The 25,815-nt window shown below is 38.1% G+C and overlaps 1 protein-coding gene across 2 annotated transcripts; it reads right to left on the bottom strand.

Moving 5' to 3' along the window:
- Positions 1–1,008: 1,008 nt before the first annotated feature.
- phrf1 (PHD and ring finger domains 1) lies at positions 1,009–23,933 on the bottom strand. Of its 2 annotated transcripts, none has more exons than XM_077211294.1 (18): positions 23,840–23,933; positions 23,056–23,194; positions 22,374–22,511; positions 19,988–20,175; positions 17,574–17,657; positions 16,224–16,354; positions 15,031–15,122; positions 10,627–10,784; positions 10,161–10,293; positions 8,595–8,713; positions 8,186–8,376; positions 7,974–8,096; positions 7,683–7,828; positions 3,546–6,659; positions 3,332–3,408; positions 1,817–1,936; positions 1,589–1,717; positions 1,009–1,397 (listed from the first exon to the last, which is right to left on the bottom strand). In XM_077211294.1, exons 2-18 carry the CDS (start codon positions 23,147–23,149, stop codon positions 1,239–1,241), a joined length of 5,196 nt encoding a protein of 1,731 aa, XP_077067409.1. In that variant the 5' UTR covers positions 23,150–23,194; positions 23,840–23,933; the 3' UTR covers positions 1,009–1,238. The 2 variants fall into 2 exon arrangements, with proteins under 2 accessions (XP_077067409.1, XP_077067410.1); XM_077211295.1 differs by having other exon boundaries at positions 10,645–10,784.
- Positions 23,934–25,815: the final 1,882 nt, after the last annotated feature.

Raw genomic sequence — 25,815 nt, 5'->3', positions numbered from 1 at the left:
ACAAACAGTGGATCACTAATCATGTGTTCTGTGACTGCTTGAATTCACATGATAAAGTTCACTCGTGATATGAGAACAGAATCCCCTCTGTCAGGAAAAGACCAACGGTTTGACACATTTCTGCACGCTTCGCTGTGAGATACAACTGAAGTTACACAAGATCAATTCAACATTTCTTAAGCAAATAAAATGCCATAATTAATTAAAAGGGTTCAGAAAATCCCAACCTTTTGAATTACACTCTTCAGCCATCATTTACGATCAACTTTTCTGTCAATTCTTTTCATGAACCTTTAGTAATGGATAAATAAATGGTTATTTTCTAGGCTGAAAGTCATTTATAAAAGCTGTCATTCACTAACAGAACAAAAAACAACAGCAATTAGAAAAAAACAATTGGCAAACATGCGTCTGGCAGGATTGATCAGGAAATCTGCTGAACAGTCACTTTTCAACAGGACAGAAAAGATCTATCATAGCCGGTCACATGTCATGAATGAACCTTATCGATTTTCTATTACAACAAAACCATTCGATGAGGGCGAGATCTACTTCAGTTTTCCTGTTTTACTTATATTAGTAAACTAAAAGATTTTAAAGAAATATGTCAACCAAATAGATTTCAGAGTCTCATAAAGACTAGATATCAGAACAATATTTTAACTCAAATAAATGCTCTTTGTAAGTTTTCGGAGAGATTATAGAATGTCCCAGAGGATCGTATGCGTTTATGACTTATATGTGACATAAAAAAAAGTGCTCTCCTATTGTTTATGATGGAGCTTTGATGTTCACCAAGTATTGTGTGTGTGTGTGTATGTATATATATATATATATATATATATATATATATATATATATATATATGATTTATATTTTAGTCTGATGATGCAAGAGTGACTTAAACTTGAGTAGTGACTAATGACTTAAACTTCCTGTTGGATAAGCTTAAAATAGCACAAAAACACAACACCCTCTTGAAGACTCGTTTCAAACAATGTCAACGTAAAGATTTTTAACATATCTTGTATTCAGACACACCCAGATACTTTCAAATGATCTTTACATTGAAAAGAAAACAAACAAACATTCAAAAAGGTTCATTTGATTACTGATAACAAGACATTGAGCCCTTAAGAGTTTCCTACTTCATTGTAGAAATGCACAGATTTAAAAAATCTACATTATGATTGCTAATGATACTGTCTGAGAAGGACGTAGCCGTTTTGCCATTGACTTCACACTGAAGTTTGGAAGTCTTGCGGGACGTCTGCCTGTTGGTGTTCCCCAGTTTCCTCTTTTCTGTGTTTTCTTGCATGTTTATATTTATCCACGTAGGCTTTGACCAAGTTAACTACTTTAACCGGGTTGATCTCACCGCTCTTGCTATGACACACCTTGTTAATGAGGAAAAAGAAGACATGAATGGGATAATTTTCACGTAATAACAATTCTTTCAAGAAATTGCCTATTGAAGAGAAGGGAAACAATATATCTGCATATACAAATGTGGTTGGATTTACTTGGGTGGTAAAAGGAAGTGAATATGAAAAACAGCGAAAGAAAACATCTGACGTCACGCAGTTACCTTCTGAACGGCTTTACGCAAAATCTCCTTGTACTCTTCCTTTGTGATGTCTCTCTTCTGATAGAAGGGCTTTATTGCAAGCTTGACCTCCTCTATTGCTCGCTCTTGCATATGAAGTTTCTTCATGTACTACAGAAAGAGAAACAATGTTTAAAAATTCATGAGGTAAGGCAATCGAATTAAATGAGTCATCGATGGGATTAAAGTGTGCAGTGACTCTTTATTGACCTTCTCTTTCGAATCGGGATCCCCTTCTTTGTGGGATTTTGGTTTGCTGGATTCCTCTTGGGGAAGAAGGCCGGAGACTGTTGCTGTGAGTTTTGAATCAGCCTTAGATGAAGCTTTATCCTTTAAAATGAAATAGATTCATGGGATTAAATAGATTCATGGGATTATTGTAGTACTGAAGAACCCATAACATTACTCCAGCTCAAAACTGCCCATGATAATAAAACTACCTATTAACTGTTTCAAAGATTTATAAGGTCTCGACTTCCTGTGACCTTCTGGGCTTTCCCTTCGCTTAAGGTAATGTGAAGTAATATTGTTCAAGTTTGTGCTTGATTAAATAATTTTTTAATACATATTTTAATTAGAATTATGTAGCTGAGAAATGCAAAACTTGACAGAAAGATTTAATGTCAACAGCTGTAAATCCACAAAATGACCATCATAATTCTTGATAAACTTGTATTCAGGGACACTCCTTGAAGGAATGCACAATTTCCAAGTGCAAGGCTTTCATTTCTTCTGAAGTGAAGCCTTATAATGCTGCTTTCAGTTTCTGTCACATGGGTACAATAGGAATTACATCATCATCATTGTTTTCAAGTTGCAAGTGAACTGTGACAAGATGACACCCTCTGGTTTCTTAGAGCAACTACATATGAGGTGCAACAAATATGACATGCACTGGTATACACAAAAACTTGTTCTAAGAGCTCTTATTACTTAAAAAGTTTCTTCAATAAAATTCTGTTTACTAGAGTTGCTCCTGTCATGGAGAAAGTCTTCTCAATATTGCAAAAGTAATGCTCAAAATGTAATGCTCAAAATGTAGAGCTCCAGAAGTCAAAATAAGACTTTGTATTGCGCTAAGTAGAGACACCAGCAGGACATCTGACCTTCTCACTCACAAATCACACTTTTATATCTCTAACCAATGATCTAATTTGCTGGTGCTCTCCTCCCTTTTCTCTTCCTGGAATCTCCCCAACACTTTCGCCACAGTTACTTCATTACTGGACTATCTTCTCTTTATAAGGGTGGGTGGCTGACTGCCAACCAGTCAAAAACATATTTTGATTGTCCCACAAAATAATTATTCAGTGTTTTTGCCTCATTTTTTCAAGAGAACATTGAAGCTGTTCTTTTGGTTCACACGACCTTCAACAGTGCAGATGCCAACCGCAAACAACTTTAGCTAAAATCCCATTTCTTTCCCATTTGACTTTTCTCAGTCATGTAGGCCATGAGACCTTCAAAACACATCTGTTTTTTATAGTATTCAGACTACATCTACAATTGTTTTCTGTAGGATAAGTAAAACATTTCATCACTCCAAACAAATATGATAGTATGTGGAACACAAAGGAATATTTTAAAAATGTCTGTTTTGTCTTCCAAAGACTAAAGTCATAAGTGTGTGACAACAAGGCTGAGTAAATTATGACCATTTTAATTTTGGGTGGAATCTATCCCTTTAAAACACTGGAATAAATAAAGTATAAGATGAGTTTGTACCTGACTGGAGGTTTGTTGGGATGTAGCAGACCTTCGCGACCCTTCTTGCTTGAGTTTTAGTTTGAAGAGTGCAAGTTCTAAATAAGCCAAGGGAAAACATTCAAAACAATTTTACTAATTTTCAAAATATTTTAGTTTTATGTAGCCTGAATGCTTCAGACCAATCCTGATGTGACTAAATCTGTAAAGTAGTGCATCAAACATTTTTACTCACTGCTTAATTTCTCAGACTGGGGTTCTGCTGGTTCCTGCAAATTCCAAGTAACTCGCTTTCCCTGTGGCTTAGACTTCGCACCGGCTGTAACGGTTTCAGTAATTTGCTCATTCCCTGCTGGAGCCTCTGGAACGGCAGACTTGGGGTCGACAGCTTCTGTTGAGTCGGACACAGAGCTCCCACTCATTTCTTTCTTAATGAAGTCCAAGTTATCAATCAAGTAATCAATGCTAATATCTTCATCGGATGACATAACAGGTTCTTGTTTTATTGGAGGGTCTGGTGGTTGGAGAGGTGACACCTCCATGTCCTCCTCTAAAAGCGGCGACTGATAGGACTCAATGGGCTCCTTTTTACAGTTGGTCAGGTCTATGCCAGGTGTATCCAAACTGATGACAAGAGGGTTGTCACTGCAGCTTGGTGAATCATCTTCATCAAGACATATTTGCTCGATTATCTTTTTTTGTGGCTCAACCATTTCTTGCGATTTCATTTCCTTTTTACAGTTCTCAGCGTCTATGTCAGGTGTACCCAAACTGATGACAAGAGGGTTGTCACTGCAGACTGGTGAATCATCTTCATCAGGCCATATTTGCTCGATTTTAATCTTTTTTGGCTCAACCATTTCTTGAACTTTCATTTCATCCTGAAAGCCAGCATGGCTCTTTTCTAAATCCGCACTTTTCAAATTCTTTTCATTAAGATTTGCTGATTCCTTGCCGAAGATGTTAAAAGACATCTCTTCATTTTTCATCTCTTTAACACCATCTAATTCTCCACACAGTTCCTCCTCCTTTTTTAAATCTTTCAACTCCTTGACAGCACTAATGGGCCAAGGTTCCTCTTGTTTAATTTTTTCGCACTTAAACAGCTCAAGCGAAACCTCTTCCTTGCTTTCTTTAACTCTTCTAGTCTGGTCACCATGTCTTGATGACCCAAGAACACGAGTTGGGATGTCAACCACCTGAGTCTCTAGTTTAATTGATGGTTTAACTGAAGTAGTCTCATGTTTATGTGCTCTTGCATCCCTCTCTGTCTTCACCTTTGTTGTAGACCTGACTGAACCAACAGCGGGCTCATGTAACTCTGCAGACTTATGGGAGCTCCTTTCTGTGCGTCGAGAGGTCTCTGATCGAACCTCTTGCCTTTTCCGCTCTCTAGATGTTGATCTTGATTTTGACTTCTGTCTCTTTAACCTATTCTCACCCTGATCCTTTGATGTTTTCCTCCTTTCTCTGGATCTAGATCTAGAAAACGAACGAGATCGAGAGCGCCTTCTTTCTTTTGATCTCTTCTTTCGTCTTTCTCTCCCTCGGTTTTCATTCCTCTCACGACTCACTCTTCTCCCACTTGTCTTCCTCTCTCTACTGCTGGAACTCGAGGAAAACCTGTCTCTTGACCGTGCATATCTCCTCTCTTTCGATCTTGAGCGCTGCTTCTCTTTTGATTTCGAACGGGATCGCCGCCGATCCCTTGACCTTGAGCGTGACCTCTTTTCTTTTGACCTTGAGTGTTTCTTTTTATGGCAGTCTTTAGATGAAAGGCTTTGCGAGTTTGATGGTGAATGCTTCCTATCCATGCACTGTGACTGGTGAGGTCTTTCCATTTTTATGTTAGTAGCATTAAAGGTACCACTGACTGAAGGTAGCTCTTTACACACTTCATTTCCTTTGGATGCTTGGATTGCTAGAGACTCTTCAAGAGACTTTGATTGGGGCCTGACGGGTTGAGGTTCAGGCTCAGACTTCACCTCCAACTTAACGTTTTTGTCACTGCATGACAAGCTTGATCTGGAGTGCTCCTTAGCTTTCCGAAATGGACTTTCTGGAGTTTCACGACTTCCAGGATCTATGCTAGCTTCGCATATAGTAGAATTATCCGAAGATCCTGAGGTAACCCAACTGTGGATCGCGTCTGAATGATGTGGTGATTGTTTGCACGGTTTGTCTCTGCAAGGATCTGGCTCCGTTTTGTCTCTGCAAGGATCTGGCTCCATTTTAACTTCTGCACACATTTCTCTCTCCATATTGGAATCCGCATTCACAGACTCAGATTTGATTTGATGACAGGCATCCTCATTGACTCCAACTGGCACCCGAGACTCAGTATTTTGGGTGCATACATCAAGACCCTCACCTTCTGGTTCATTATCAGATGAATCAGACCCCGTAGGGTTAAAGGGGTCATAGACCTCACACTTTTCCTCTTTGCTCTTCTCCTCTTTGGCCTTTGTTTTTAATGACAACAGCATCTGTTTACTTTTATTACTCTTCTTTGTTGATTCCTCCTCATTCCCAGGCAGAGTCCCTCCTGATGCAGAAAGTCGCCGAGCTTGCCATGGGTTTCTGCTAGAGTTTATACGGAAACTGACAGAAGAAGAGGACGGGCACGAGTTTGAAGAGGCACTGAAAGATGATGTACTGGAGGTGAAAGAGCTAGAAAATGAAGAAGAAGCACCAGTTCTGTCTGATCTTTGCCTCTGAGTATCCACTGTCCTGTTTTGCTGACTTGTACCCATTCCTTGCTGGTCAACGGTACGTTCCCTACCTGTATTGCCTGCTAAGCTGGTCACTGAAGACCCAGGTAAAGTACTGCTACTGCTGTCACTGCTACTATTTGCACTGGAGGTACTGTCCCTTTTAATTTTTGGTATCCTTGGCAATACAGAAACATCCACCCATACAGGCTTTGGAGGGGGCTTTCTGACAGGCGGTTGTCGGGCAGTTCCCTCCTGGTCTTGATGGGGAGAGTCAGAAGAGCTATTTGACACCCTTGAGAGGGGTTGACCTCTAATCCCATTAGTGCTCAAGTGACCATTTCCAGGTCTTGGTGGATTTAAGCTGATCGGCCTGTGAGGAACACATGGATGCAGATTGGGATGACCCAAGGGAGATGGGTGATAGTGATGAAGATGCAGAGAGTGTATGGGTGGAGAAGTGGGATTCTGTGGTGTGGAACAGGACTCATGAGAATTGTGTGCTGGTGGAGGCCTCCTCAATGGGCTGGAGGAAGGAGCAGCCTGTTCAGAGGGGTGGATGAGACTTGTTTCTGTGTTTCCTGGTTCCCCTGAACCTGATTCTCCAGGGGGAGTGTTCATTGGCAAGGACAGGGACACTGAAAGGAACGAACAAACATTTGACTTTTGAAAGGATGACAGTCATGCAACATCAAGTCAATTATTGCTGAACCATCCATATGGGTGCATTTATGAAGTGTTAAAAAAAAAAAAAATTTGCACAAATGTCTGGCTTATGTTTGTGGCTGCAAAAAGATGAGATGTGTGTCTGTGTGTGTGTGTATATATATATAAAATATATATACATATATAAATATATATATAAATATATTAGGGCTGGACATTAACAAATTTCCCAATTCGATTCACAAGCTTGCGATTAACTTTCAAATCAATAGATTAATTGGGGCCTATCAGGTAGAGTACATGGCTAATTTCCTCAAGGATTTTTTTTTTTAAAGGGACAGTGTACATTAATCAACATTCAGATAGATGTAAATATACCCAAGTTATCCCAAAGGCTAATATAATGCTGTAAACTATACAGGAACCCAGTTGGTACATTATTATAATATTATAGGTTAAAATTAACTGATGTGTAGGCTATTTACATTTAAATTACAAGTTTTTATAATAATAACATTATAATATAACATTTTGAATGACAATTATGTTTCTACTCTGTTTTTTTTTTTTTTTTAAAGTATAAACATTCAATTGGTTGCTGTCACCAGAATTCTTTCAAACCTTAACTATTGAAGAACAGATTAAGTAAAAATACAATGATAGAGTTCATATATTTATCAAAATTCTCCTCTCTAAGTTTATTTTTCTAGCTGACTAATGGGTTTTTGGACAATTATTGGCTTTTGAAGTAGATATAACATTATGTGACTTTGTTCTCAAGCTGTTTTTTGACGCATTTCAAGCGAATCGCGCCACAGTTCCAGTGCATCTGAACTCAGACCACCTCCTACAGGTTGTCTCGGCTTCGGTACCCTGGTGCGCTCCCGGGCACGCATGACAGCTTTCACATTACCAATTTTTACACGCAAACAGTATCCCATTTCGATCTAAACTGCCAGTGTGAAAGCACCCAATGTCTCCAAAGCATGACTTACCAGGTTTGGTTGCTTTGAGGGAACCATCTCTGTTGATGACCACATCAGAACTGTCCATGAGGAGCATGCTCTGACCACTGAGGATACTCCCCAGCAGGTCTGATACAGGGGCAGCATCTTCCTCCTGTGGGACACTCACACCTTGCCTGGAAACCACCACACAACCGGGATTTAAACACCCATTTAATCCTCAAACATATTTTCATTGTGATTTTCATCACCTTGGAAGTAGAAATCATCTGTTTCCTCCATCGTGACCATAAAGAGTGATTCCCCCCCTCTAGTAGTTACCTGGAGAGGCCGGCAGTTATGGGTCTGGCCACAGGCTGATGGGACCGCAAGGCAGAACGGGAGAGGCCACGGCGTTTAGCTTCCAGAACAGAGGATGGTGTTGGAATTTGATTTTCATCCTCCCTAACAAGATAAATTGGAAGATTAACTTAGACACTCAAGCACTCACTACTTAAAAATAGTTGACAAATATAAAACCAATAGAACTTCACCTATCAAAGGGGTCTAGGTCAAAGGGATCTCCGTACACAGAGAGGGAGGCTGCGCCGATTTCTGCCCGCATACTTCCTAAACTGTACTCTGAAGGCCGATAAACTGAGGGAATGATGGAACCAGCCTTGGGCTTTTTAATCCCTAAACTCTGTGCAATACGACCTCTGGAATTAGTTTCCTTCTTTTTGACCTGAAGCGGCAAAACATTTTTGGTTTTATCACTTTTTTGCCATACATATAATTGCAAACTTTCACACGTTCTTGCATAAAAGAGGTAAAGCAATACTTTTAATCAGCCAAACATTTATATTTGAGCTTTCAAAAACCCAAAACAGCAAACTTTCAACAACCCAAAAATAAAGAACAAAAACTGTAAAAACTGTGGTTCTAAATCTGCCAAGAACTTACCAGTTTTCTTCTAAATTTTGACTTCCTCCCTCTGCGTTTCCGTCTTTTCACTCCCATGCTTTTTGTTGTTTTGCCGCCAGAGATTGCTGAGGATTTGATTTTGGTTTTCCTTCTTCTAACTGGTAAGAGAAACCCATTTAGATCAGACAGAATCATACCAAACTAAACATCCAGGTTAATGAAAACTAAAACGTCTGATTAGGCATGGTATTATGATCCATTTCAGGTTAACCAATGACAAGTGGTTAGGCGAAACAGTAAACGCTGCTCCACGCAAACTCAGTCTCTGCATGTGCTGTTTGTTTAGGTTTCCAATAACGTGCATTTGAAAACGCAAAACGTCGGACACGGTTTGTGTTTCATAGTTGCACTGTTATTGATATGCGTGGAGCGTGTCTTGTGAATATTTGTGAAATTTTATTTTATTAATTTGGAAATCTACGTTAACACAGGAGAATTAGTTTCTAAAAGCGAATTGTTGTTCATCGCGATTTCAAAATAAAACTCTTGCACTGAGTTTGCATGTTTTGATGTACACATGTTCTTGTTAAAAAAATTACGGCGGCTGTTGCATTTCTATTATACAGAAGTGACCAAATATTAAAGATTAAGTTGACATTTGAATTAAATGTTTGGCCAACATTAAACAAGGATTTGATCATGCTGTTGTGTAACCAGGCCGTTGGCACCCTCTGCAGGCATTTTTTGTAATGTAATATATAATAATATATTGTTTATATTATTTTAGGCCTATATAATTTATTTTACATGGTGTATTTTAACAGCGTTGTTCAATAAAACCCATATCAGTGCTTTTATACTTTATTTGAACCAATAATTAATTATTGCTTGCTGTTATATATTTGGGTAACACTTTACAATAATTAATTATTTTAATCATTTTATTTTCTGTTTGTTTAATTATTATAACAAGCAGATTGCTTGAGTCTTTGTCTGTCAACTGTTTGTATTTTGTGAAGCGACCTTGGGTTCTTGAAAGGCGCTATAGAAAATAAACATATTATTATTATTACAATAGGTTCATTAGTTAATTATATAATACGTTTTAACCAATATGAACTAACAATGAGCAATACATTTGTAACTGTATTCTATAATCTGTGTTAGTGTTAGTTAATAAAAATCCAGCTGTTCATTGTTTGTTAACACAGTACATTAATGTTAACAAATACAACCTTTGATTTTATTAATGTATTAGTAAATGTTGAAATTAATATTAACTAAGATTAATAAATCCTGTAGAAGTATTTTTCATTCTTAGTATATGTTAACTAATGTTAAATAATGAACCTTATTGGTTACCTATATATGTATTTTAAGTAATTTTAAAGGCTGTTCACTTTTTTATCACCACAAATTATCTGATTTCTCGATGGAATTACTAAAATAATCAATAGCTACAGCCATAATATATATATATACACACACACACATATACACAGAATATCTTTTTTTAATTCAGATTGTTGGAGTATTTTCAGATTTGACACATTTACCTTAACTAATCTTAATACCAGGTACAAACGGTGGGTCTATTTGTCTCACCTGTCTTTCTCCTCCGGCGGGTTCTGGAGTGAGGGGTCAAGTCTCGCACATACACGGCTGTGCTGAGTCCAGCCACTACAGCATTGATGGTCTCATCCAACCATGTGGACTGCATCATATATCTGGGAGTTAGCTAAAAAACAATATCACACAAATCAAGCACTCACTTAGCTCACAACAACAATAGAACAGCACTGCACAAAACATTCCCGAAGTTTAATAGAGTTTGTTCAATCACTAAACCCAACGATATGAGCAAAAGTAAGTGATTTTTTTTTTGTTCATGCTTGTTCCAGCATTTAAGTATCCCATTCACTTGTATTTGAACAAAACAACATAAACAACCAAAGTATCCAGTTGTTTAAGCATTAAACAAACCAGTTAGACCTGCTTCATCATCCCAGTGACACACCAGCCATGGTTACACACTTGTGATTAGAGAGCAAAGCAAAAGCATCATGCAAACCTGCGCTGCTGTGCGTGCCTGTGTGATCCGATGTCTGTTGACGTTGGCCCGAACTCGCTCGCTCTGCTGGGTCCGTGCGATCGCTCGGGTCGGTCTAGCCCGGGAACGGCTGGTGGTGGGAAGAGAGCTGCTCTCCTCCTCACTAATTTGTTCAGAACCTAAAACAATTAGATGAAAATTATGGTTATTACTACAAATATGTAACACATCTTACATGTAATGTTAAAGGTGCAGTATAAAAAACTGACAGCTGGAGGTTTTAAATATATGGTTACACTGGCGTTTTGCTGCCGCTCCTGTTACTGTTTGATTTGTTTTGTTTTGTTATTTTAAACTATATTTATTTTTAAGTTTTTAGTTGGTTTTTTTTGTGCTGTAATGATTGCGGTGTGGCGGTGCCATCTTATATACTTTGGATCGTAGTTTTAAGCTCTGTGCTCCATCTGGAATAATCTGCAGCGTGTCTCTGGAACGCTTCGGTTCAGCTGTCTGTGTGGATTGTATGACTTTGTGCTCGTATTTTGCGCTACGGAGATCTTCCTGGAATAACCTGCAGCGTGTAACTCCAGATCATCGCCTCTGCTCGGCTGTGTGTGTGGATTGTATGACTTTGCACTTGCATTTTGCGCTACGGAGATCTTCCTGGAATAACCTGCAGCGTGTAACTCCGGATCATCGCCTCTGCTCGGCTGTGTGTGTAGATTGTACAACGCTGAGCTCGCAGTGAGTTTCATTCACTCTGGCCTCGCGAGTGTGCGCTCACTGACCATGGCACTAAGGTACACTACACGCATGCTTATGAATTTAAAACAGAACTGTTATTGCCTAGCTAAAGACTACTACAATCTCTGTCAAGATGCTGGACTGTTACGTCCAAAGCGATATATCCATCGGGGTTTGAGGCGCAGCCTTGCCGTCTCATCCTCTCCTAACATCTATATCCCTAGCTGTCAACGTAAGACCAACAAACTGCTCCATACTGGTGTTGTTCACAGTAATTTAATATCGGTTCCCCGCATGGAGATTAAACCTCTGTCCTCTTCGTCTCAGAGCCAGGCTTACGCCGCTCTATTTAATGTGCAGTCTGTGAACAACAAAGCGCTACTTTTATCGGATTGACTTATAGATAAAAAGCTGGACTTGTTGTTCTTAACTGAAACCTGGCACAAAGAAAATGATGGGCTCCTGTTTAACCAGATCACTCCAGCGGGCTTTGGAGTATTAGATCACCCGAGGCTATCTGGCAGAGGTGGAGGTATTATTGTGGTATTATTGTGGAGGTATTATTCTGGTACCTGAAGTTGCACACAAGCTCTGTGACTGTTCCCCAGTTTTCTTCTTTTGAATGTCTGGTTTTGAGAATTTCCGCACCTGTGTCCACCATCATCGCTACAGTCTACAATCCACCTAAGGCTAAGACATATGCAGCTTTTTTGTCAGAGTTTGTGGACTTCTTGTCGATGCTGACTGTGAAGTTTGACAGAATTCTAATCGTGGGAGACTTCAACATTCATGTTGACCGGAGTGACTCAGTAGCGGCTAAGGAATATTTGTCGTTAATTGACTGTTTTAGTTTCACACAGTTTGTAACTGACCCAACCCACAATAAGGGTCATACGCTGGATCTTGTGATCGCCAACGGCTCATTTGTGTCTGCGTTTTCATCTATTGACATTGGACTGTCTGATCACTCAGCTGTCTTTTTTAACCTCGAACTGTATCATTCAAATGAGCCTACCATTTGAACAATGACCTTCCAGAAGTGGAAGTCTATCGACCAGACAGCTTTCTCCAATTCTGTGGTTTCCATCCTAAGCGATCTTCATCCCTTATCACTGGAGGAGAAAGTTGTGCAACTAAATTCCACTCTTGCTGCTAATCTTGACACTTTTGCTCCTCTAAGGTCATGTAAGGTCACATTCGCCCGCTCACCTCCCTGGTATAATGACAATCTGCGCTCTAGAAAGGATGCTTGTCGGAAAATGGAGCGCAAATGGCGCCTTACTGGTCAGAGTGTCTACTATCAAGAGTGGAAGGATCTTCTGGGGGGTTATCGTGCTCTTATGGAGACTGAAAGATCCTCTTACTTCTCGCAGATTATTGTAAATAATCAAAATAATCCCAGACACTTGTTCCAAACCATAAACAGATGGCTTCAAGTTAATCCTGTTACCACTTTGCCTGTTTCCCAGCAGCTCTGTGATTCTTTTCTGCAGTTTTTTAATTCGAAGATTGTCAGTGTTCGGAAAGAAATTTCTGTTAATCCTGACTGTGCAACTTCACTCCTTTGTTCATCTGGGTTCACTGGTGTTTCTTTTACTAATTTCTCACTGTTGATTCTGAGGGTTTTAAAGGGAGGTCTCTAGTATGAAATCAACCACTAGCTTGCTGGATCCAATTCCAAAGAATTTATTTAAATCATGCTTCCCTGTGTGGTACCCTATTATCCTTGGCATTATAAATTAATCGTTGGAAACTGGGGTCATTCCAGCAGTACTAAAGACTGCTGCTGTTACGCCTGTACCAAAGAAAGATAATGTTTCTGTGGATGATTTTAACAATTTTCGTCCCATCTCTCATCTTCCATGTTTGGCAAAAATACTTGAGCGTGTTGTTGCCTCTCAACTCTGTAATCATCTTACAACCAATAACCTTTTTGAACCCTTTCAGTCAGGTTTTCGTAAATTTTTTCCTTCCCTTTTAAATCTTCCCTTGTCTGGCTTTTGCTACTCTGAGCAATGCCTGATCTTTGTATTTTGAGCACTTCTTGCGTCGTTCTTCCCTCTTCACGATGACTCGCTTGCTTTAGTCCTCAGATGTAAGTCGCTTTGGATAAAAGCGTCTGCTAAATGACTAAATGTAAATGTAAATTACACAGCACTGAAACGGCGTTGGTCAAAGTTACCAATGACTTGTTCATGGCCTCTGATTCTGGAGCTACCTCACTTCGCATTCTTCTTGATCTTCGAGCTGCTTTTGATACTGTGGATTATGGTCTACTACTTACCCGTCTTGAACGTGTCTTTGGTGTGTCCGGGACAGCTTTAAACTGGTTTAAATCCTATTTTACTGACCATTCCCATTTCATTTCTATGTGTGGCTTTAGGTCTGACACTTGCTCAGTGCTCACTGGTGTTCCTCAGGGATCAGTTCTGGGCCCTCTACTCTTCAATATTTATCTATCTCCACTTGAAAAGTTGATTAATTCATTTGTGTTCTCACGGCTGGATTATTGTAATGCTGTTTTAGCTGGAGTTTCTAAAACCACAATTAACAAATTGCAATATGTTCAGAACTCTGCCGCCCGGATCCTGACAGGAACCAGCAAATTTGACCATATTACTCCAGTTTTGAAGTCCTTACACTGGCTCCCGGTCAGGTTCCGTGTTGATTTTAAGATAATGATGCTGACATACAAGGTTTTACACGGCTTAGCTCCGCAATACTTATCTGGCTTATTAATCACTTATTCTCCAAATCGCAGACTGCGTTCCTCACAGTGCAATTTATTAACTGTTCCACAAACACATCTAAAATCTATGGGTGATAGAGCTTTTTCTGTTTACGCTCCTAGACTTTGGAACTCTCTCCCTCCTGAACTAAGGGAAGCACAGTCTCTTGGCATTTTTAAAGCTCTTCTCAAGACAAATTTTTTTAAACATGCATTTGACTGCTGATGTCTCTTCGTGTCATGTCTGTCTATTTTTTATTATTAATGTTGCTGCTTTTGTTTTTATTAACTTTTATTTGTTGTCTTTTCCGTTGGATTGTGATTTTATGTACAGCGCTTTGAGAAGCTGCTTTTAAAGGCGCTCTATAAAATAAAGTTTATTATTATTATTATTATTATTATTATTATTATTAAATGGGTACTGCAGTCAAAATTCAAATATTGGAGAGGGTTGTTTCCCCCGCCCCTCCTCCTAAGACTCGACGCTCACGCCGGGTTTCCAGATTGAGGACAAGCAACAGGAGCGAGCGCAATTTGATGAGTTGATTTATCCGTGTTTTAATATACTCCCGTTCAGAGAGATTTTTAGATGGATAGAGGCTTTTTAGGTCGGGTAGAATCTGCGATCTCCAACCTAGTTTGTTTGGCTGGCCTCCATGACTGCAATATGCGGTGTTTTCCGCCGAATAGCAACCCGGGGTGTCGAAATACTATTGGGTAAATTGGCAACGTGCGATATTACACAGACAAAAACAAAAACAGACATTGTGACACAGAACGCACATTTCAAAGTAAAATAACTGGCTAAGTGTTTTTCAGAGAAACAAGTGTGAACTCAGCAAGTTTCCTAAATATCTGCAAACATATTATGGCATTTCTATGCTTTAGTAAAGTCAAAAACTTACATACAGCACCTTTAATGTAACAAGTGGTTTTGAGAAATGAAAGATGACCTGATGTGCGGTTGCTGGCGATGCACTCTGGGCAGAACCATTCCTCTACAGGTACAGCGTCCAAAGGCGGCGTGAGACATTCCATGTGGTATCTTCCATAAAAAAGGGAGTATAACATAGAATAAGTAGGTAGTCAAATGGAAATTAACCAATAAAACGCATTGGACATCCCTGTAAATAGGCAGGGCTAATAAACATAACCGTACTAAAGTACTAAACACAAGTTCACCTAGTCAAACACCTAAATGTATTCAAATATGGAAAACACCAGTATTGGTCATTCTTGAGCATATTAAATATTAATACTACCGTTATTATTATTATTATTATTATCATCACCATTATCATTATTGATACAAATAATGTCATTTGTGATCAATAGATAAGGAGATTATTTAATAATTTTATAGAGATTACTGGGGCAAACTGATCCTTTTGTAAATCAGAAACAATCTTTTGAATTAATAGATTAAAAACTCTTATACGTCTCATTTACAAAAAGCAAAAGCCTCATCTGCTTACAGCTAGTGTTCCTGAAAACCTTAACTAGCTCGTTCAGGTGTGTGTGATTAGGGCTGGAGCTAAACTCTGCAGGAAAGTGGATCTTGAGGGACAGATTTGGCCACCGCTGTACTGGACCTAAGCCAGGGGTGTCCAAACTCAGTCCTGGAGGGTTTAGCTCTAGCCAGACTCAACACACCTGCCTGGAAGTTTCTAGCCTATAAGACCTTGATTAGCTAGTGGTCCAGGTGTGTTTAATTGGGGTTGGAGCTAAACTCTGCAGGACAGTGGCCCTCCAGGACTGAGTTTGGACATCCCTGACCTAAGCCAATGTTATTGAGTGTTTTTATCATCAAGTCAAATACAAACACTCAATCTGCTTCATTTACATTACCGTTTCAGGAAGGCTATAAAGTTGATTATGAACATGAAAAATAACCAAGGCAAAACACCAAAAGTGCACAAGTCATTGGTGCTCTTTGCCCAAATTAGTGTCTCAGTATGTATTACTATAGAGAATGTATACATTTATTTTATATTCATCTTTTATTTTAATATTTAAATTACTGTACAGTACCGTTCAAAAGTTGGTAATTACCATTACCATGGAGTCGCAAGTCATCAAATTAGGGACTTACGTCCAAGTCATACGACTCAAGTCCACAACCCTGGTTTGTTAATTCTTTTCTTACCCAGCATCACAGCCATCACACAGCAGGAGGCGATCTTCACGGTCTCGACCCCCGCAGACCTCACAGCTGGTCTGATCCAAGTCCAGCTCCACCTGTTCCTCCCCAGCTTTTACAGGCTTCTTAACTGCAATCTAAGCACATACAAACTAAAGCTGCGTCCCAATTCGCCTACTTATACTACGACCTAAAAGTATGTACTCTGTTTGTGAAGAAAAAGTACATACTTTTGAGTGTGTAGCAAAAGAGTAGGCAAGCTTCGGGACATACTACTTCGTCATCTTTAACGGACAGCTCTGTCGCGTGCGTCCAGTCACCATAAACTGCCCTGTCAATCATCTTGTCACAGTTAAAATCCTCCATTCAATCTAATTTAATTTCCTACCGTTTCGGAGAGAAATGTTGTGGCACCTTGGTCTGCAGCCGTGGGACATTAATGCGGTGCCTATCCTCATGTGTTTGCAATTTGAATGTAATGATGCATTTAAAAGTTAATGGCTAAACGTATCTTTACAAAAGTTCACAATGCTGCTGCAGATGCAATATAATGTAGACAACATTGAATAAATAATTTTTCGTCATGTTAGATACTGATAATTACCCACTCAAACCCCTTTATCTAAACCTTTCTACATAACCAACGGACTCGTGCGTCCTCCATGTCTGTAGTTTTCTAACACTTTTCACTCTTGTTTGTAGTTCTAATCGAATCCTCGTCCAACGCGCGATGGGTTGTGGGCAATATCAGCCGTTAGAGTGCGCATCGATCTGCACTTCGGATTCTGACCGGAAAAAGTAGACCATCCGGGTATCTTTGGAACACTCATTTCAACATACTACGATTTGGGACGCACTAATTCTAATTTCGAATACTATTTAGGACGGATAGTATGCGAATTGGGACGCAGCATCATACTCTCCCATCAGCTTAACTGAGGCTGATATTATGGTATTTTCATTGTGCCCTTCAAGTAAAGTCAGAGAAATCGTAATTACGATGCCCGAAAACATTAATGACAGAGAAAAGTTATATTTAGAAATGGGGAAAACTCATAATACACAAGTTTTACATTATAAGCGATTTGAAACACTTTGGTCTAATAATCACTCACCTTTTACATTTGTGAAACCATTTTGTGATATCATGTATAAATAAGTGATAGATAGAAATCTATATTTTTCAACATTTTGAATTTAGATGTAGTTATTTGGGTTTATTATTCACAATATATTTCTTCAATGTGGAAAACATGGAATGGAATCACAGAATCCTCTCATAAAATTGGAATTTACTGTATAACACAATGTCGTGGTAATAACAATCCTGATGGACAGATCTGGTATGTGACTCACTGTTTTTTTTACTTTCCCGCCATGGCACTTTCTCAGGAAAATGTTCTCAAAGACTATTCGGTCCACAGGACAGGAGTTGGCATTCTGAAAGAAAAAAAAAAGTGGCATTATTGTTTATGAACTAGGATTATTATAGTTAACTAAAACAATTAAAAAATTGTTGTTACCTGAAACAAAATAAACTTTAACTAAACTAAAGAAAAAAACTTCTTTAAAAACAACTTATTTTATTTCAGCTAGTTTCTAAGGTAATTTAATTTAATGATGTACTCAAATTAACTAATACAATTAATTAATTGTATTAAAACTGAAATAAAAATTATACAAGTATTAAAAGAAACACTAATAAAAATGACAAAAACAAACAATAAAATTATTCAAAAAAGGTTTTATATATATATATATATATATATATATATATATATATATATATATATATATATATTTATTAAAAAAATACAAACAAATCCAAATTAATTAATTCATAAAATGAAAAAAAAAAATTTCAGTTATGCAACTATGATAAGTGTTATGTCAATGTCCAAGCACTCCAATGTCCAAGCACTAATGGTTAATGTGGATGATTAGTGATTCAATTTAAATGGATTCTTACGATGTTGTTTTTATAGCAAAGTTCATCTTGAATCTTCAATGAAAGTTAAGGTTTGATCATAAAATGTGTGGATATATATTCAACATTTAAATTTAGATGAATCGCTTGACATACGTCACAGGACAAATTCAAATGAATGTGAAGATATCATTTGCAGCTCAAAACATTTATCTTAAGGATTTATCTTAAGGCCCTTTTCATTTTTATAATTTATTTCTATATCTGTTGCCTCATAATATTATGCATGCAGTTTAACACATCAGTGTTTGTTTTATTATTAATTTTATTATTCACAACAATAAATGTCCATTGCTGAACGTCACGGTTTTCGTCACTGCAGTTTCCCGAACACACACACAAGAAATTAAATGTATTTAGCCCAAAAATATGTTTTTAATTCTCCTTTTTGAAATTTCTCTCAGATCTGCTTTAACTCCATTGCTGCTTTAACAACTGCATAGCTTAATGAGAGTCTGCAAATAAGTACCTGAAAAATTAAGTTTTAAACACGTTAATTTTCCATCATGTTGCAAAAACCCTCTTATCATGATTCATGATAATATATTAAGCAATATCTCATGTAGGTTTTTTCTTTTGTTATATACAATGACCATCCGGAGGTGGTCTAGGCATATGTTTTCCTTGATTGGTTTTCCCTGAAGAGATACAAGTAAAACAGTGAAGCAGGTTTGTTGCGTTTTATCGTGAAATGAGTAACATGTCTTTTTTTAAATCAACACATTAATGATTTCTCTCTCATCCACACTGTGTTGTGGGTAAATTATAAATTAACTGGAATGCTATTTTTTATTACTTGGCCCGCCCGACCCTTGGATTATCCGCAGTACATTTTGTAATGGTAGGCCATTCAGATTTGATGCTATTAGCCACTGAAATTTGATTGCCTGTATCCGATATATATATATATATATATATATATATATATAATTGCTATAATTGGTATCCGAGTCATATTATAGGATACGTTTCTAGCCCTTAGGGTTGCAAAATGCAAACTGACATCTTCCTGATGTACTTGTTACATCATAAGAAGGATGACGTCTACGCTAATATTAGTCTCTCTGTTTATCCTGAGGATTACCGCAGTCCGCCGGATCCAGGCCGTATCCGGATCTGATGAAGGACCTGCGTCTGGACACAACGACAACACATCCCTCAAGTGCCAGCTTCATCAACCCTGTGAAGGCCTCATGGACACCTAAAAAAACTCGTCTCCATACCGGCGTGATGACTCCGACCCCCAACCAGATGAACTGGATAAATATTGTGGAAGTTCTGATCCAATCGGACTTCGGATCTGTAATGCTGCCTAAATCATAATCATACCCTGTTCGTTCGTTGGCCAGAGGAGGACTGGCCCCCGACTGAGCCTGGTTTCTCCCAAGGTTTTTTTATCCATTCTGTCACTGATGGAGTTTTGGTTCCTTGCCACTGTCGCCTTTTTCGCCTTTCTTCGCCTTTGTCGCCATTGGCTTTTGACTTGCTTAGTTGGGGACATTTAATTTTATATTTAACAATATTATTACAAAATTATTTTCCTGTTATCTCTGTAAAGCTGCTTTGAAACAATCTGTATTGTAAAAAGCACTATATAAATAAAGGTTACTTTACCTTAACGTGCCAAATAGTGTCGGATGTGTGCGTGTGCCTGTGCGTCCCGAGTAGCGGTGTACGATTGGGACCATCCTGACAATTTTGGGGTCTCTACGATTTACGGTCCAAATATGGACAAGATCGTAATGTACGAGTAACGTAAAGGGTTTAAGCTTGTCAATCTTACCTTAGACCATTCCAGAATGCAGTCCAGGCAGAAGTAGTGTCCACAAGACTCCGGTGTGGCCACAGGCTGCTCGTGGAAGGAGTTCAGGCAGATGGGGCATTTCTCCGAGTCCTCGTCTGAGCTCAGGTCAGCTGCATACACAGGAACATTCCCTGCCGCTCCTTCCAGGACATTACCAGAGTCCTCATCTGAGGAGACAGTGCAAAGCGTGAGTGCTTTTCCTCCCGTGTTTGTTTGAAGATTGCGTGGCCGGTCTTATGATATGCAAATTTGAAGGCAAAAAGCAAACACATCACTCCCAACGATTTAAGGTCCACATTATCTGATGGAAAGCACTTTTATAAGACCGATATAATATTTCATGGATAGATATGCTTTTGGTTAGATTAGTTTTATTTTAGCTTACATTCATAATAAAATTGTGTCAATAAGAAACAGAAGATGCAATCATCTTTTCTTCTGTATTGTAATGTTTATCCAAATGAAACTGCTTCTTGAATGAGAAAATAAATATAGGGTAGGACCCGATTTTGTACATCTGGAATTGATTGATTGTTGTCGTTTGCTAATTGCTATCACAAGTTGTCATTGCCAAGGGGAGAATATTGATGTGCATAAGGGTCAATTAAGGGGTATTTTTTTTACCTTTGTAAGGGCAAGTTTTATAATTCCCTTATTAAATGTATCTGTGGTGGTGTTTTTTTATATGAAATATTTAAATTTAACCAGTTACAATCAAATCACAATGCTATAGACTGTAACCAAGCAAATGTTTTTCAACATCTTTATATTGCAAAGGTGGAACAGAAGCTGCATCTGATAATGCATTTGTGTTTATTTACACAGAACGTTTAAAGGCCCCCTGAAATCAAAATTAATTTCTTTTTAGCTTTTAGTATGAATATATTAGCCTTAAGGTTATGATTAAAGGTGGTGTGTCCTAAACAATGACAAAATTCACATTTAGGAGATATAAGCATTCAAAACTTACACTCTCTGACTTCCGCTAAAATGGATCACAGATTTTTATGACATCACTGCAGCCTTCAGCTTCTCATCACATCTTCTGTCCAATCGAATGCTCTCTAGAATCTAAAGCTCCACCCCCTACGCTATAAACACCAACTGCTCAAAGCGACCATTGTCACAGAGCAATATGGGTTGGAGATGTGTGTTCGGTTGCTCAAACGCTCGAGTTTTATTACGTTTTCCACGTACGTTGGTTAAGAAAGAAATGTCTAGAATTTATTCACACCTCTACTACTGAATCAAACGTATCATCAGCGCTCGGATTCATTTCATGATGCTGTCAAGTACGACTCGCAGTCTGTGAGGTAAACTAAACGCTATTGGCTGTTTGAAAAGGGGGAGGAGCCATTCAATATGTCCCACCTCAGCTTCCTGTTTCAGTGGAAATTACATCAACACATCAAACAAAGCTGTATGTTCCAAGACACTTCAGTGGGACCTATAATCCTGTTTAATGTAAGTACCTGTATGTGAATGATTATTTCTCTTGACATTAGAATAATGATTATTAATGTTGATTAACAGAAAGTTTTTGTGGGGGAAAAGCACATCATATTTTGGCTACAGACAAAAGAAGCTAAGAACCATTTATACAAGTGTTCATTGCTTTTTAAAGACTTCACATTGGTTATTTCAATAGCATGAAAAACAAAACAGTTATTCAAATTGGGACTAAATTATACAAAGAATGGAAGAAAAGAATACCGAAGTGAGTCAAGTTATGCACTTTCAAAAAAACTGTCAGTACAATAACTGAAGCGGTCTACACTGTAAAATTAATCTCTTATTTCATCTTTTCTGCACTTTGTTGTTTATGATGAGAGAATTTGTGTGAATTCAGATTCAGAATTCAGTCAGTAAGCGCACACTGAACAAATCCGAATCTGATTGGATATTACATTCATAAGTTGAACAGAAACGTGTGTGCTTGGTTATAATGTTCAACACTACATATGAAATATGATGCAACATGAGCAAATCTACTGTAAATGTAATGCCACAATCGATACTTTTCATTCATTTTACATTGCAATTAATCGTAATCTAGCTCAACTGTGATTTTGAAATGAACAAAATTGCCCCTGCACAGCCCCCTTTAATTTCCAACCCTGATGGGCATAATTTTGTAATAAACACTGCATTGGTTTTTGGTTTAAATTTTAGTTTTATGGTAACATAGAGGTAATTACATCAAAGACATTATTCTGGCAGGTGATAAAATCATTAAATAAATATTACAAGTGGCTTTAGAAGTAAATATTCTGTTTTTTACATTTCAATTCGTTCAATATAATTAACTTGTTAAATTGACAAGCATAAAAAAAGTCAATACAAGCATGTTGAAGTTAAATCTTACTTTCACTTTCACCCTCATCTTCCTCCTCCTCCTCTCCATCAAGGACATCCTCCTCTTCGTCATCATCATCATCATCATCATCTTCCTCACTGCCCGTTTCTCTTTCCTCTGATTCCCCCTCATCTTCTGAGTTGTCCTCTGAATTGGAATGACATGCAGGAAGAGTAGTCGGGTAAAATGAAAAAAGAAACTGAACAATTTTTTATAAAATGCAATAAAGCCTACAATATCAAATTTCACATATTTCTTAGGCCTCCACATTATCAAGATGACGACTTTGCTGAAAAACCTGATGTACACAATGAATCTAATACATGCTTTCTGTCATCTGATTGATAATTCATATATTTTTAGCAAGTAAAAGGTCTTCTAGTATAATAACAAAACTGTCTCACTGGAAGTCATGGCACGCGTGCGTCTTCTTTCTTGTGAAATCTTTACAGATTTTCTTTATATTGTTAGCAATATTTCAAGAACACCACTTTCTGTAACTGAACTGAAGCAACTTTACTTGATTTATCCATATATATCAAGTATGATACAAAAGGTAAAGGTTCAAAAAACGGGTTGACAATTTTTTCACAAGTCAGACTTTACAGGGTTAAATAGGGGCTACATTATTTAAGGCCCACAACACATTAGGCTTCTCTGTGTTGTTCCATTTGCTGACAAGACCACTAACCTTTATCAGAGATGATGGACATAACAGGTCTTTTTCCTTTCCCATGGGAGACGTTCCTGTTGATCAGCTCATCCTGGCTGTCCTCCTCATCCATGGTTATGCACTGATTTAATCTAGATATTTTTCAGCACTGAGCAACCTGTAGAGCACATAAACAATATCTAATGTGAACATCCACTCCAAATGTGACCAAAATTAACAAGAATTAATAAAACAGAAAAATACAATAAACCAGACTGACTATCTTCATAGACATCATTTATCAACAATGGAAAGATAGATCACTGTACTAATTTTAAAACACAAGATTGCACAAACTATTATTTTTTTTTTTTTCAAATCAGGCTTAAATGTCCTTTTGATTTTGTAGTTTGATACAGATGGTTCAATGCACATAACGTTGACTCTCAATGCTTCTATTGTACGGCATGTTATTGACTCGATGCTAACGGCTAACATCAACCCAGCTAATAAAAACACTAACCTGCTTCATTTTACCTACACATTCCAGGACAATTATAATTAGGTTGTAAACATGAAAAACATTCAATGCAAAACACCAAAAGTCATTTTATTTAGTGAAATTGAGTCTTGTGCACTTGCGCCATAGCTAATGCTAAAGCTAACACGCTATCAGTGTTTCTTGTCCTTAGTCTAAATTTAACTCATCAGCTGTTTTTGTTATATGTACTATCCAGGTCGTATAGAGCAGCTTTTATAGGCGGTAAATGTCTCATTTATAGAATTGATCTGGGAGGTTATAATATTGAGTATTTGTACCTACCCTGTAAGGTTGTATAAGACATTATTTGTGTTTTGAAGTCCACTCTGCGTTTGTCTTTGACGCTACCGGTTCGAGAAATTACGAATCCTACTATGGCAAGGAGTTGCTCATGAATATTTATACAAGTGTCGTGAGGTCCGCCCAATAGGCTTTATTGCTGGCAAATTTAACAATTTATTCTACTTGGGTTAAGGTTTTGGTATATTAATTAGCAAGTTTACCAAGAAAATTCAACACGACTAGATTCATATTTAAGGGTTTAAAAAACCCTATTTTAATTGTTAGGATTTGTATTATTATTACTAGGGGTTCAAGCGAAAAGCGGTGAGACCCTATTGTAATTGTTAAGATTTGTATTATTATTATTATTATTATTATTATTTGCAATTTGGAAACATCAGCCAACACACATTGGTATAGCCTAACCCAACGTGTTTAATGAATAATACAACTTTTAATTTTTCCACATGGATTGTAAATTGTAGGATAATTATTCTATGTCTTGCAATACCAAAATCCAAATGATTCAATATAAGGTGAGAACACGTATCGCAATATAGCCTACAAACTGCAGCGCATGCATATTAAAAATAACAACATTGTCCAGCCTCCATGATGATTATTTTCATGCATTCTGGCTTTGTCCACTTGTTCAGTCATTCTGATCAGAGGTCATGAGCTGTTAGACATCCTTGTGCTCAGCATCCCAGTTTATCCCATAATACCTTTACTGGGAGATATAGATACAAGATATAGATACAAGACCTAAAACTTGGCCAGATGGGGGGGGGGGGGGACAATTGGCAAGTTATGACCTCAGCTGGCCAACAGGAGGCGCTAAAACGACCAAAACAACAAAAAAAAAACACTCCTAACTAATAGGGGACCTATTTTAACAATCTAAGCTCATGGTCTAAAGCATACGGTGCAAGTGCACTTATGGCCGTGTCCGAATCCACTTTTGCTATTTTAACGACAGGAAAAATGGTCGGCGAACGCGGCGCATGGCCTAAGAGGGTTGTCCGTATTCTCTTAATGAGTAATGGGTGTGTTTTGGGCGTAATGTGCAATAAACCAATCAGAGTCTCATCTCACATTCCCTTTAAGAGCCAGTTTGTGCTCACGCCCTGGCGGATTTGCTATTTACATGGCGGTATTTGCAGGTGGAAAGACTGAACGCTTCAGAGAGGAAACGGATCTGCTCGTGCGCCAGGTTAAAGCGGCCAAGCAAACCATCGACGGGACAAAGTGTACGAGCGTTGTGCACCCGCCTACATGCGCACATTACTAACGCGCTCTTTAAATAACAAAAAATATTTTAATTAAAATATTACGCCATTGACTTTAGACCATGTTTTTGTTGGTCAATGTCTCAGTCTATTTCAGTTGCCTCAAAATAGCAAAGCGCCATCAATGCGCCCGAACACACCTCATTTTCAGACCAGCAGCCCATGGGCGCACAGATGGGCGCACATTAATTTGCTATAGTATTTAAACAAGGTGGCACAGGACGTTAAAATGATAACTGCGTCGGGTTGAAACTAGCAAAAACACTTTGGGCGCATTGTGCCGGGTGTATGATAGGGCTTCTAGACAATTTGTTGTAGACTAAAGTGCTTTATATCCTTAGGGAATCCTGCCATTAAAAGTTTTCCTTCATTTTGAATTTGAATTTCTCCTCATAGTCCGTTTGTCCAATTCACTCAAAACTTGGCATGCATCATCTAGAGACCCCCATCGCAAAAAATAGTCAAAAGAATTTCTATCAGTGATTCACGCTTTCGACGGGACAACAAAACGTTCGAGGGCCACTTTCACTAAAATGGCTATTGCTCTTAAACGCAATGAGATATTTTCAACAAACTTGTTATGCTCATGTACGAGGTCATTCTGTGGCGATACAAAAAATCTGCAGCGATTCACCACTTGGTGGCACTATAATACGAAAAAAAACATGAAAACTACAGTTTAGTCTG

The sequence above is a fragment of the Siphateles boraxobius genome, unplaced genomic scaffold (assembly GCF_051911475.1).
Source record: "Siphateles boraxobius isolate OS27281-9 unplaced genomic scaffold, OSU_SipBor_1 65, whole genome shotgun sequence".
NCBI classification, from domain to species: Eukaryota; Metazoa; Chordata; class Actinopteri; order Cypriniformes; family Leuciscidae; genus Siphateles; species Siphateles boraxobius.
This window is presented reverse-complemented; position numbering and strand designations above follow the sequence as displayed.

What these genes read in the sequence shown, in the direction of transcription:
- phrf1 (XM_077211294.1), bottom strand. Translation starts at nt 23,149, where the DNA reads ATGGATGAGGAGGACAGCCAGGATGAGCTGATCAACAGGAACGTCTCC. An exon ending in GCGGGAAAGTAAAAAAAACA is followed by an intron (nt 16,355 to 17,573) that starts GTGAGTCACATA and finishes GTATGTGCTTAG; the next exon opens with ATTGCAGTTAAGAAGCCTGT. An exon ending in CCGCCGGAGGAGAAAGACAG is followed by an intron (nt 8,714 to 10,160) that starts GTGAGACAAATA and finishes TTCTCTTACCAG; the next exon opens with TTAGAAGAAGGAAAACCAAA.